Source organism: Columba livia, chromosome 2 (genome assembly GCF_036013475.1).
Source record: "Columba livia isolate bColLiv1 breed racing homer chromosome 2, bColLiv1.pat.W.v2, whole genome shotgun sequence".
NCBI lineage: Eukaryota > Metazoa > Chordata > Aves > Columbiformes > Columbidae > Columba > Columba livia.
Genome location: NC_088603.1, coordinates 13,657,337 through 13,671,395, shown reverse-complemented (window position 1 = coordinate 13,671,395; position 14,059 = coordinate 13,657,337). Strand labels below are relative to the sequence as shown.

The following is a 14,059-nucleotide window of genomic DNA, read 5'->3' as shown; positions in this document are numbered from 1 at the left end:
CCCCAGCTCCCCTCACAGCGCCCGGGGCCGCCTCACAGCTCCGCAGCGCCCCCCGCGCCGGCCGTCAGCACCGCATGGCAGCGCGCGGCCGCCCGCTCCCCTCCCCCGCGCGGCTCCCTCGCTAGCGGCCGGCTCGCGAGCGCACACCTCCCCGCTTCCCCGCTTTATATACCCTGCTAAAAATAGCCTGCCGCCCGGCTCGCCAATCAGGAGGGGGCGAATTTCGAATCGAGCCAATGGCGGGAGCCGTCACGGCCGGGCTCGGTCACGCCAGGAGGAGCCGCGATGCCTGCCGGGCGGCGATTGGGCGGCTCTGACATCATTGGCACGCGGGGCGCGGAGTGCGTGGCGGAGATTGGGCCGCGGCGGCAGGCGGCGTAATGGGATCACGCGGGGCGGGGGAGGGCGCGGGGGGCGGGGGCGGCGGCGCGGCCGGGCAGAGCTTTGAATAGGGAAGTTTCGCAGGGGGTTACATTCGCAGTCAGCGCCGTGTTTGCAAATATTGGGTCCGCTCCTGCGCAAGTGTCCTCCGCCGGCCGCGGGAGGGGAGAGCCGCCGCCGCGGCCGCCTCGGGAGACGTACTGCCTTGCTGTGCAATTAAACTTTGCATGAAACTTTGGGTCTTTTTTCCTCCCTAAGCTCCTCAAGGAATTGATATATATTTATATATATACAATTATTTTTTTTTTCTTCTCTGGAGGAAGGGGGGGGGCTTGGAAACTGTGAGCAGAGGTTTGACACCCCCCCGCACACACCCCGCAACCCCTGCACATAAAGGAGGCATCTGTATTTTTGGTAACCAGCACTGACTTTGTTGTTGCAACTTGAGACATGGATGTTCTCCCAATGTGCAGCATCTTCCAGGAACTCCAGATTGTGCACGACACGGGTTACTTCTCAGCCTTGCCGTCCCTGGAGGAATATTGGCAACAGGTAAACGAGGATGTCGATGTTGTTGTTGTTGTTGTCGGGGTGTTTTTCGTTCTTTTTTTTTTTTTTTTTTAAGCCGTATTAAAGGATGAGCGGATTTAAAAAAAAAAAAAAAAAAAAAAAGAAAAAAAGCCCAAGTGTCAGCAACGACTTTGGGGAGCATTAAGCACAAATGTGTAGAGATGTTTTGAAGCAGGTGTTTTGCTTTTAAACAATACGGCTTTTTTTCGGGGAGAGTGGAAGAGTCCCGAGGTGAGTGTGAGGAGCTGCGCATCTCCGTCTCTCCTGACTTACCGCCCGGCCCTGCGTGCGCGGGGCTGTCAGCGCGGCGGCCTCCGCGCTCCGCGGACCCGGCGCTCCGCTCCCGCCCGCTCCACACCGAGTCCTGGCAAAAGTTTTGCGCTTGTACCAGGTCCAAGCTCCACAGCTGGGTCTTGTCATCCGAGCTCCCTGCTTTGGCCAAGGGCTGCTTTCCGCCCCTTGCTGCGTTTTTGTTGTTGTTGTTGTTTTTTCTTTTTCTTTTTTTTTTTTTTCCTGACGATGGTGGGAAAAAAACAACAGGAGTGTTGTATGTACGCACATGTACACATATCTCTGTGTGTATATACATATATGTATATAATGTTGCTTTTTCCCAGAGCAGCGAGCTTTGCAGAGTCTGTGAGTTGCCAGTCATATGACAGCAATCCCCTTGTGCTAATTGCCTTGGTCGGGAAGGAGGAAGAACAGAGGCTCCTTCCCTTTAATGGACATATTTCGTTGCCTTTTCTTTTTTCCTTTTTTTTTTTTTTTTTTTTTTTTCCCCATCCTCCTTAATTTGATCCAAACGCCGGGTTGGCAGGAGCTGCGGTCACCGCTGACATTTTGGCGTTACCCCGGGGGGGTCCGCTGGCTCCGCTCCCCAGCCGGGAGCTGCTCAGCCCGGTGACCAGATCAAATACCTGCTGGCTTTTCAAGAAGGACCGGGGAGCCTTTCCGAGAAGGTCGAAATGCAAAGTGTTACAACCTTCACATGCTTACTAATTGTATGCAATGCCTTTTTTTATTTTTCTTCCCCTCCCCCCCTTCCCTTTTCAAAGAGACAGCTTCATAGTACGTGATTGAAATGGAGCTAAGTAGTTTCCTTCAGGCATTTGGGTTTTTGGCGAAGGGCCAGCCCTCGTTCCTAGTAGCCTTCAGAGGCATTTAAACTCTGAGAGAGCTTCACTCCCGTCCCCATTACTAATCTACCTAATGAGGAATTTAAATAAGCCGGGAATAGGAAAGTTTAACAAGATCTTAAAAAAATGCTTTTTTACCTGTTTTAATGGAAAGTCAACACGCTATTGTGTTGTCCCTGTTGAAACCTTTTTCGTTTTTACCGTGCATTACAAAGCAGTTACCTAATTATGGACAAATGCATAAATATTGTGTGCAGCAGTGGGTTTATTTTGGAGGTTGGTTTTTTGTTTGTTTATTTTGTTTTGTTTTTCTCCTGTTTTTGCCCCTGCTCCTAGCCTGGCCAGAACATGTGACCCAGTTTACTGGAGCGGTGCTGTGGGAGAAGGGAGCTGCTCCCATGGACGCTCTGCTCTTGGACAGATGGGAAGGGGCTGTCAGGGGAATGTGTGGCATTTGGGATCAGGTTTTGCTACCGGGCTTGGAAGAGATGATCTTACTAAAATAAGTAGAGTTTGGTATGGAAACCTGGTGTGTCCATTTTCTGTGTAAAGCTTTCATATGGGTCATTTCCTATAGTGGAAAGAATAATCCCAAAACATCAGCTTGTTGCCATAACAGTTCATACTGGGTTTTTTTTTTTTGTTCTCTGAAAATGGTTTGAAAGTCAGCAGGGTGAATTGAAATTGAAAACCACAGCTTCATCCATTTAGGGTGGTTTTGTTTTTTGTTTTCTTTCGTTTCATGGAGTGGAGGGGAATGTGTGTGGGGGGGGGGAAGTTGCCCATGTACTGTTGCATGTATATTTGAACAGAGTACTTTCTTGGCAGATGGTCAGGGTTTTAAAAGGAAGTCTCCTTTGGCATTGCGTGAAAGAAAGAGATGACTCATACAGTTGCACTCTTGGCCAGTAGATAAAGTTCTTGTTCATTGTGGGACTCCCAGCAGGACCTTAGAGTAATTTCCCATTTTGCCTCCTGTAGAATAGGACATTTCTATTCTGGAACTTTTTTCTTCCCTATCATCTGTTGTTGAAGTTCCCTGTGTTCCTCTAAACAGTCACGGGAGCAGTTGCAGTTCTATGGCATGCATGCCAGTATGCTTGGAAATGACATTCTTTGAAAGTCGAGTGTGCTGCGTTCTCATGCACAGGAAATGGGAGGATGTCTGCTGCTCCATTGATGTCCCCAGAAGACGGACATGCAGCCCCGCAGCCATGCTGAAATGTGGCTTTGTTTTCTGACACAGCGTTTAGGTTTTTAACTGCATGTCAGAGCACATTGTGTTCAGTTGGGTCCTTTCAGCCTCGTGTTTGTGTGAGAGAGATACAAACCAACTTGAAATTAGACAAGGTGCGAGACCAAGGTGTAATTATTTGTTGTGGTTCTCTATGGTCCTTTTCAACGTCAGCCTACTGAAAACACAGATTTTTATGATGAGAGTGATGATAATTTGACTGACTCATTAGAATGCTATTTTGGAAACCAAAGCTGACTTGCACCTTCAGCTGTGCGTTTGAACTCCTGCCCAGGTCTCAAAAACTGATTTCATCGTAACAGTCACCTAGTTATGGCTGGAGGAGCCTTTAATTTGTTTTGAACCTAGAAACCTCAAATCGAACATACTACAATCCTGCTTGCTTTTTGAAGTGTAAAATACAATTGGTTTTATTTTTAAGCAGCCTTGTAACTTTTCTTTTTTCATTTCCTTCTCTTTCACCTAGACATGTTTGGAGCTGGAACGGTATCTTCAAAGTGAGCCCTGTTATGTTTCGGCATCTGAAATCAAATTCGATAGCCAGGAGGATCTCTGGACCAAAATTATTCTGGCGCGTGAAAAAAAGGAGGAATCTGAACTGAAGAACACCTGTGTCCCAAAAGAGGACAATCTTATTAGTCAGAACTTAGAGACCAACAGTTTAAATTCTGATGTGAGCAGCGAATCTTCAGACAGCTCTGAGGAGCTCTCGCCCACAACAAAGTTTACCTCTGACCCTATAAGCGATGTTTTAGCCAGTTCAGGAAACTTGAGTTCATCTGTCACCTCCACTCCCCCTTCGTCTCCTGAGCTGAGCAAGGAGCCTTCTTCCCAGCTGTGGAATTGTACGCCGGGTGAGTTGCATTCACCAGGGAAAATTCGTACCGGTACCGCTGGAAAGACTGCAGAAAAAGGTACACCCGCCAATGGTGACACCTCGCCAGATGGCAGAAGGCGTGTTCACAGGTGTCATTTTAACGGTTGCAGGAAAGTTTACACCAAAAGTTCACATCTGAAAGCACATCAGCGCACTCATACAGGTTAGTAACCGTACGCTTATTAATAAAGAGTTGGCAAGTACTGTAGGGAATACCCCTGACGGTGCTGGTGTCACAGCGTTACACAATCACTGGGTGGGAGCCCAGGTTTGGAGAGATGATGTAATAGTATTAGAGGTTTACCAGCATGGGCGACATCACTTCCTTCCTCATTCTCTTCGTAAGCGAGCTGAAGCCAAGAGAGTTGGTGGTGGATTAGTCTGCCGTCATAGCAAATAGGAGCCGCTCATCTAAATAGGCAATGGTAGAGAAGCTGTGGTGGTGTGCGGTCTTCAGGAGCAAAGGGCTAGCCAAAGTAGATGCTACACCTCTGTTGACGTTTATTTCTAAAGCAAAAGCAAGCTGAGACTTTCTTGCAAAAAAAGGAACATAATATCCAAAGACTGGTCAGATTGCTAACTGCTGTAAGAGCTTGTTTTGGGTTTCAGTCTACATTGGGTCTATATAATCAAGGCCTTGACTGAATAAAATACAGCTATAGTTGTAAATCATTTAATAGCTTTGTGTGTCATTGTTATCAGCAAAAATCTTGGAAAGCCACAGTGTGGTGTAGTCCTTCTAACGTATCTGCCTAATTGGACTTACAAATGTATGATTTACTGCATAATTTCATCTCAAAATACTGAGCAACAGCATTTTATTGTTATAGAGCCTGAACTAAAAATAACAACCCTGTGTGTTACTGGGAAAGAAAGTGAGGAAGATAGACACTTCAGGGCTTTTATAAATATTTTATGGTTGAAGTAGCATGCTGATTTGCTTGTTTGAGCATTATTATTTGACATCTCCTTACGACAGCAGTTAGATATGTAGAGCTGCTCCTTGGCTCAAGAGACATTGTTTAATGTGAGGAATTGACCTGGCTTTCTTGGTGTACCAATCTAAAGACCTATATAGAGCTGGTGGTTTTTTTGGTTGTTTGGTTTTGGATTTTTATTTTTTTTTAATGATGCTTGTTGGTGTGGCTTGGTTTTTTGTTTGTTAGGTTTTTTTGTTGTTGTTTTTTGTTTGTTGTTTTGTTTTTCCCAAGATGTGGAAAGAGAATTCAAGGAAAAGTTCTTATTTTGACTCATGAGTTCAGCATTTTGTGGCTTTTATGGGAAGTCTGAGCAAGCTCAGATGCTCCCATTGTCATGCAGAAGTCAGATAAAACAAGATTATTTCAAGAGGAAAGACCAACTTCCACTGAAACCGTGGTGGTTGAGCAGACATAAATAGCTGCCGGCCTCAGAAGTATTGCAGAACTGTTGTCCTGGTGCTGTCTGGCTGAGAACGTTCCTGTGAATGGAAGTGGTATTTCTTGAATGCTGAAATAGCAGTGTTCAAAGCAGTGTGCAGGTTTTTCCAGGAATATGTGGCTCAGCAGAAAGGAGGTTGCATGTTACACAGAGGAGTGAGTGACAGAGGACTTTGATGCAATACAGTAGCCTAATTACATTTTGGAGTCTGGCTGTGCTGTCTTTAATCACCTTTATGAGGTGAATGATACCTGTTTGGGAGTAAGCCTGCCATTATGGATGAACAGGAATGGTAGAAGGTTGGATTTCTTTGTTTCCTGTGATCCTGTTTAATTGCTTTTTTAAAAATAAGAATGCGATTATTTGATGTGCTGTTGCAGCAAAATAGTTAAGGAGTTATTGTGGATGAATTTTGCAAGCCTTTGCCTACATGTTCTGAAGCATTCAGATAGGTTAAATAAAATTGGCTGTCTTTGGGGGGGTGGCAGAGGTTTGCACAGAAAATGAATGGGATAGCACCTATTTTTCTTTGAATGAAGTTGTGACTAACGTGTAATCTGCTTTCTTTGTAGGGGAAAAGCCTTACAGATGTTCATGGGAAGGGTGTGAGTGGCGTTTTGCAAGAAGTGATGAATTAACCAGACACTTCAGAAAGCACACTGGTGCCAAACCTTTTAAATGTAGTCACTGTGACAGGTATGTGACTGAAATGCCCCTTTTAAAATAGTTATTGTTAATGCTTGTTGGAAAGTGAGCCTAGGCTGCTTTTCACTTGTGAAGGAATCATTTGGGAACACAACTGTGTCTGGTATTTTTAAGGGATTATTTTATATTTATACTGGAAAAAAACCTTCTGTTTTACTAATCACTGGGATGTGTTTTGTAGCCTAATGTTGCAGATGAGTGTTGAGAAGGCCCTAGCGTTACCACCCACCTCCACAACCCCTGGGTGCCCACAGCCACCTTGAGCGCTCCCGTGTATCCAGGGAACGCCAAATCCCTCCTCCACCAGCCATGTTTTGGAGTAGCAGAGCAAGGGGGGTGCCTCAGCCACGCGTGTTGCGTCGTGCGTGCCAGCAACCGTGGGCTAATGCGCAACCTGACTCTTGCCTTGCAGGTGTTTTTCCAGGTCTGACCACCTGGCCCTTCACATGAAGAGACACCTCTGAATGGGTCACGAGGTGAATCCTGCGGGCTAAGAGGCGTCAAGGTTGAAGAGCCTTGAGCGAAGGGATGCGTGTTCCAGCCAAAGCATGCCATTTTGCACCCTACCCAGTTGCCTCCAGGACCTCACTTCCTTGAAGGTCTTTTGAGGGCTAATAAGTCATGTAAGAAACGGCATAGCAACCGCGGTGCGTGATGTTTGGGGTTTCCTGGACTCATACACTGGTATCTAACCTTCTGAGTGGCTCCTAAGCCTTTGCCGTGAGCATGTGCACTGAGAATGTTAATGATTGGGCGACTGTATGCGATGAGGATCTCTTGATGACTGTATGCTGAGGCACATTTTTTTTCTTGTGGTTGTTTTATAACTGTAAGAGAAAAAAAATAGTCTGAATGTCTTGTGTGTGAGGAATATCTCGTGAGATGGGACGACCACCAATCATTTCCAAGGGGTGGGGGGAGGGGTGTCTGCACCTTTTTAGAGGGAAAACAGAGCGGGGAAAAGGGGGACTAAAAAGAGTCAGGATGCCAGAATGGAGATGGGGGACCTCCCCGTTCCTGTGTGAGAGGAGCTTTAGGTGTCTGGTGCAGCTATTAAACGTGCAATGTGTCAAGTAGCTTGTTTTACTTGCTACAGAGCTCATTTGTAATCCATTGTATAAGCTGTGTATTTACAAATGTAACACAACTATAACTTTTCATTATAATACAAAGGTTATTGCATGGTTCTGGGGAACTATATGCTTTTCCATTCTTTAATCAGGACTGCAGTTTTGATTCCAGTTAAGAGCAGCTAAAATACAATTGGTCTAATGTTACATAATGTATGGAACATGAATAATTTTTTCTGTTGGGTGGATAAAACCACTATTGGTTAGAAACTGATTTTTCTCATGCAGCTAATTTTTCTCTTATTTATGCCTTGAGGACTAACTTCTGGTTTTCTAGCTGTTAATGCACTGTTGACCTTAATAATGGTGCCTTATGCAAGTGACCTTCTCTTGTAGGGGGTCTTATACAGGGGTATGGGTGATGCATGCTTTATTAAGGCTCTCTTTTCACCTGGCATTGTACTGTATCAAATGTATAATATGAGGGGAAAAAAGGTTACTTCCAGGGTCCTCCTTCACAAAGACAAATATAGATAAGTCGTTCATGTCAGTACAGTATTTGTTTAACTTAGACAATTTGACTGTGTTACAGTATAATGCATATGCCAATTGACCAGTTCTGCCACCTTGAGACTTTTTTTATATTGACCTTGCACAACAACTGTGTATATACACACCCCAACTGTACTTAATATGTCAAGTTTTCATACATATTAAAGATACAGAAGTATTAAAAGATGTATTTGCTTAAAAGGCACAAATTTCACATCTATATATCTAGCTATCTGTTGGTCATACAGAAAGAAACTATATTACTTTTTTTTAAAAAGTGGGCAGAAAAATAATTGTGTATGTATATTTGTGTGTACAGTCTGTGTATGTGTGTATATATATAGATAATATATAAATATTTTTTTTAAAAGGAAAAGAAGTAGAACACATAGCTAGAGAATGCCACAGCCCATCAAAATATTCCCTCTCCCCCTTCAATACAGTCACTAAGGAGACAAAGAAATGAAAGATACAGTTAATTAAAATCTAGCATTTTTAGAGGCTTTACCTTTAGCTTAATGGTATGCTAAAGGCTTTGTTGGCATTCAGTCCTTTTCGGACTGCTGACTGTGTTTTGTAGTTATTAGGTTGTCTGGAATAGCGTATCTGTGGCCATTTAAGAATGATATGAACCGAATATTGGCATGCTAAAAGAATATTAGCTGTGTGCAGATAAAGTACACTCTGGTTTTGGCCTTCCAGCTTACTGGAGGACCTGTGAGTGAGCTAGTCGTTGTGGTGGTTGACCTCTAATTTTGCATAGTTCAGCTAAAATACTGTTTTTTTTCCTAGAGTAGAAATAGTCTGTCCAAAAGCAGTATTTTATTTTTTTTTAAACCAGCTCACTACAGTCAATGCAATGAAACACGTGACCTGTTTCTTTTTCTATTTATTATTGGTCTTGCTTACTATGCTAATATTTTGGTATATCTTCCGGGAAATGTAGGTAGATAAGTGGTTTAAAAAAAAGTATATGCAAGTGATCTGGTTCTAAGAAACACACGGGCTTAAATCATCCTCATTTCATTTTTGGTTTAAATTACCTGAAAATGCACTTTTTTTTTTTTTTTTTTTTTTTTTTTTTTTACTTCCCCAAAACAAACAAAATTTCTCAGAAAATTGATTTCTGTTTAGGGTTGGGTTTTGTTGTGTTTTTAACTCCTTGTTTGCATTGTCCTTGGCTTAGCCATAGTTCATATAAAAAAAAAAAAAAAAAAAAAAAAAACAACAACAAAAATAAAAACAAAAAAGTAAACAAAAGCAAAAACAGACAAAAAAACAACCCCAAACAAAAAAATTAAACTTGCACTGGCTTGTCTCAATTGTGAAATACCATCAGACTTGTGTGGATGGGGTGGGGCTGTGTGCCATATGTCAAATGCCTGTAATTTTCTTAATAAGCAAGTACATTTTGTTCAGGTGATAACTGAGCCTCAATCAAGCTGAAAAATAAAAAAAAAATAAAACATTTTTGCTTGAAATTTAAGAAGAAAAAGTTTCTATTAGTGAAATTTCTTTTTTTGGTTTTGAAGCACCCTGTTATCTAAAGAATCTCTTTGTAAGATTTTTGTAAAAATTTTGTTTTACAAGATTTTATTTGAAATTGTTTTTTGCAAGATTGTTATATTTCTGTATGAATGTATTTTTTATTGGAATAACATAAAAAGAAATTCTTATCAGCATCATGTGTCTGGTTTCATCTTTCTCCTCTCTGACATCCTACACACCAAATGATGTCAAATACTATGTCAATGCTTTGCCTTGAGTCACCTGGTCACAGGTACAAACACTTTTGGGTCAGGTTGCTTTGTGGAAGACAAGCCCTGATGAGAAAATAATTTTGTCAGTAGAAACTAAAAGTCCTTCCATATCTGAAAAGCTGTTGTTGACTCATCTTTTGTCTCGATGGAATAAATAGTTAACGCAATTGTTACCGCAAGAGTGCACCTTTATTCCAAATCGTTTGTTCTGAAGAGGTGAGTGCACGTAGGACAGGTTCTGCATGTGGGAAAGGAGATGCACCGGGCATTTAAAGTGAAGGAAGAAAACCAGAAAGGCGATGGCTGGACTGGAGGCACCTGTCCTTAACTTCTACTGCAGAGTGGTGGCCTTTGAGCTGCCCAGTCCATGGGGAAGCAAGTCTGAAACCTTGAAGGTGCAGTTTTGGGAAGGAATGCAGTGGAGGAACCATGTGAGACCTGCCTGGCTCTGATGCACAGACCTGAGTCTGATGTGGGGCTGGTCTGACCCATATGCTGGTGGTAACCTTCAACCAGCCAAATGAAAGCCTCTGTGAAATGAATTTTTTCAGAGCAATGGCTCTTCAAAGCATGCCTGGCATGTAGGCTAGCTTGGGACACATGCAGAGCTTGTTTAATGTTGCCCTGTGGCATCTGCTTCATCATGCTGGTGTTAAAAATCCCTCAAGCATTGAGCAAAACCCTTGGCAGAAATAGCTAAATTGTATGCTGAGAAACTGACTTTGAACATGTGAATTCAGTTGACAGTAATTGAACATTTCATGTTTTTAAATGAGAAATGGTCTAAAAATGATGCAGGGAATATACGAATCAATAAATACAGATTGAAACAGTAGTGTGGAGGAGAGACCCTCGCCACCTAACTTAGTTAGCTCTGAGTAGATAATGTACCTCCATATAGGCAAGGAAGAAATTGCAACTTAAACAAATCTGTGATCTGCAGCTGGAGAGGTACATTGCATTTTACCACTGGTACAGTATCTCACAGGATGAAACACAGATGTCTTCTCAGAAACTTAGTTATAGTTGCAATAGAAATAGAAGAGGCTACCGAGGTTTAGGGTTTGTGACATTTTGCCTCCTCATCTGCATACAAATGTAGAAATGGAAATATTTTTAGAGAACTGAGCTTGACCTTGGAAGCTCTCCACCCAAAATGTTCAATGGGTGTGTAATACAGAACAAGGATTGGCAAATTTTTGCCTGTTTATTGGGTATGCGTCATCTAGGGCTGTGTCTTACCGTACCTTCTTGAAAAAAAAAAAAAGGTCTGATAACTCCATTATTAAGGACGTTATTGAGATTCCACCCATTTTTTTTTCTCAGAGGGATTGTACTGAGAAAACAATGGTGTTCACGAAGAGAAAAAAAAGGCCAGTGACAGAGCTGTTGGGCAACAAGGAAACTACAAAGCAGAAAGCAGTAGCCGTTTCAGGGTCAGTGCATTTCAACATGCACATCTACTACAGGCTTGCTTAATTCCAGATTTTGAAATGCAGAGCAGATGGGAAGGAGTGTGAATTTGAGGGTGAAGAAGTAAGGTGGCTTAGGTATGGATCTGGATTAGTGGCCTCAGCAAGTTTCAACAACTTCAGCTGAGGTTAACAAGGTGAAAATGAGGACAGAGCCTGTGAGCCAACTTTAGCTTCTTGCTGCAGAGGTTAGACGTGCCATGTTTGTCCTTTTTGGCACATACATACGTATGCAAAGGTCAAGATGAAACAGTTTAAAATCCCAAAGCAGAACCTGTTTGTGTGTTGTTTTTTGTGTGGTGTTTTGTTTTGTTTTGTTGGTTTGGTTTGGTTTCTTTTCCCTCTTGGGTGTGAAAAATCCTGGTATACAAGTGGTCAGGGCAAGTAGGCGTAGCACAGTTCACCAGCTTTTTGAAGAATTGTGTATTATAAGTACAGCATGACTTTGAAGTTCACAATAGACAAGCAATTACTATAGTCTGAAATTGGATGTTCATATTGTTTAGAAGTTACTGTCTCCCCTCTAAACCATATAATGATTTGTCACAAACTGAATCTAGGATTCTTGTGCCTGTTGTTAGAGCATATTGAAGACAAGCTGTGCTTTATTCTTTCCTCTTTAGGAGTTGTTCATGGTACCTCTGCCTTTGAGTCCGTCTTTTACCTCTTCCATTCTGAACTACTTGAGCATTCGCTCTTTATTTTCTTTAATTGCACAAAAAGCTCTGAGGAATAAGAACAACCTCTGTAAATTGCACAAGTAGTAGCAGCAAAATTACAAACAATGAGAAGAAAAAACACTATGGTGGTTGTTTCAAAAAGTATCTGAGTGTTATTCATACAGCACCAAAGGAGCAGGTAGTCTTACCTATTCACACAATAGGGAGAGACAACATTTAACAGGAGGAAAGCCCTGTGGTCTATCCATTGGAGGTTTCCTTAGCCTTGTCTGGACGCAGGAGTTAAGGTGGACTGAAACAGTAAGGGGAGCTCTAACTGCACAAGAGCTGATTGGGGGACAAGGAAAGAAGGTTTCCCCTCTGCCTTTTAAAGCCTAAAAGGACCTGTATTTCCTCCTTGTTCCTCCATATTTCAAAAATTCCTTGTAGAAAAAATGGCTCAGATAGGAAGTCTCTGCAATACTTCTTTCTCAAGCTTTTCCAGGTTCGCTTCCTCAGTCTTTATTTCTGGTGACAAGAGGTTATTGAGCAGCCTCTACCCCCACAGAAGTCTGCCTGCTTTTGCTTTATCCCATGGGATTGTGTAGCCAAAAGGCATTAACAGGTACTTCTGAAATAATGACTCTGACATGGCAAGAAACTCTGTTGAGATTATACACTCCAAGGCAATAGTATCTTTATTTTTTCCCTTTAGCTCTTCTACCTCTACGCTGGCTGTTTCATCCCTTATTCATGGTCCCTAGATATATGGCATTTATTTTTGATCAAACCTGTAGCAATAGTGTCTCATCACCATTTCAGCTCTTACGTATAAGGGAGAATGAGCAGACAGAGTATTGCTTTTGCACATAGGTCTACAGAGGTTTAATCAGTCTAGGATTCATTGGAGCTACCCTGGGAAATAAGGGTTTGCAGGTTCATGCATTAATATTGTGAGGCCTTGGTCAAAAGCTCATTTAAGTCAAGGAGAAATTCCTCACTGAATTCAACTTGCTCCAGACACAGTCATTTTTTCATGGAGCTAACCCTGAGGAGGAAGTACATTTCAAATCCATTCAGAACCAAATTTTCATTCAATGACATTTATGACTGTATTTTGTCCATTTCCCACTGAACATTTGATAGCTGGAGTTTACAAGTGCATGCATTGCAAATCTGATTTTTTTTTAATATAAATGTGATTTTCTTCTGAAATTTATTTTTGATTGCAGACTGATGATAAACCTTGTAATTTGTTCTGCAGTTTCAGTTACACAACAGCTACATAATAGCTTTGTAAGTTATAGCAGTGACTATAATGAACTGTAATGTTTTCAATCTGAATGCTTCACAAATTATTAGCTGAGAAATTATTAACTGAAGAAATTAACTGGATTTGTAGCATACCACAGCAACAAAGGTGGCCTATGGCTTTAAAAAAAGTGCTGCGTCAGATACAAGCCAGCACATTTTGTTAACATAAACTATTCTGAATTTGTGATTGAGGCTACAGTTTGGTCGTGTTCTTGAAATATAGGTTTATAATTTGTCACAGGAAAAATAACTCCATAAAGCAAAACTGCTAAGGTGTTTTAAGATGATCTATTATGCGGAGGTGTCTAGTACAGCCATTTTGGATTGGTGTCATGATAGGAAACAGATGGTCTATGTGTTTATGTTTAACATTTAAGGAGGTATAGAAAGCAATTGGGAGGTGATGTATTTTGTTAATGGGTGAGTAAAGCCTCATATGTACAGTTAAAATAGAATGTAGAAAACAAGCAACATTTTTTCAACACAAATGAGGCAATGCAACAACACGCTTAAGTAGATTTATTTTACTTGCTTCGCTTTAAATAATTTTAATGAGAAATTCCCTAAATGTTTTTGAGTGGAGATAGAAAGTAATCTGGTAACCACATGTCTTGATGTAAGCCAAGCTGTTCTTTAACAGCACTTTCTTTCAATACAATATAAATTTAGCTGGAATTAGCATTGCTGAATATTAGTCCCTCAGTGCCTCACTTGCTAAACCTCCATGTTCTTTTTATTGCCTCTGTGCATTTCAGAAGCAGAGTGTGTGGTCAGTTCTGGACAAAGGCAAATTATCTGATGGGGCTGGGGAAGGCAATGTATTTGCTGAATTCTGTAACATAACAAACACCTCAGTAATAATTCAGGAAGGCAGCAGATCTGCACT

The 14,059-nt window shown here is 41.9% G+C and overlaps 1 protein-coding gene across 1 annotated transcript; it reads left to right on the top strand.

Annotated features, from left to right (window-relative positions):
* Positions 1-425: 425 nt before the first annotated feature.
* KLF6 (KLF transcription factor 6) lies at positions 426-9,436 on the top strand. The gene is made up of 4 exons (XM_005504158.4): positions 426-933; positions 3,812-4,385; positions 6,214-6,337; positions 6,759-9,436. The coding sequence occupies exons 1-4, from the start codon at positions 832-834 to the stop codon at positions 6,808-6,810; spliced, it is 852 nt and encodes a 283-aa protein (XP_005504215.1). The 5' UTR covers positions 426-831; the 3' UTR covers positions 6,811-9,436.
* Positions 9,437-14,059: the final 4,623 nt, after the last annotated feature.

Excerpts from the sequence above, each read along its gene's own strand:
- KLF6 (XM_005504158.4), top strand. The coding sequence starts at position 832 with ATGGATGTTCTCCCAATGTGCAGCATCTTCCAGGAACTCCAGATTGTG. Across the intron at positions 4,386-6,213 it reads ACATCAGCGCACTCATACAG|GGGAAAAGCCTTACAGATGT; the intron begins GTTAGTAACCGT and ends CTTTCTTTGTAG. Across the intron at positions 6,338-6,758 it reads AAATGTAGTCACTGTGACAG|GTGTTTTTCCAGGTCTGACC; the intron begins GTATGTGACTGA and ends CTTGCCTTGCAG.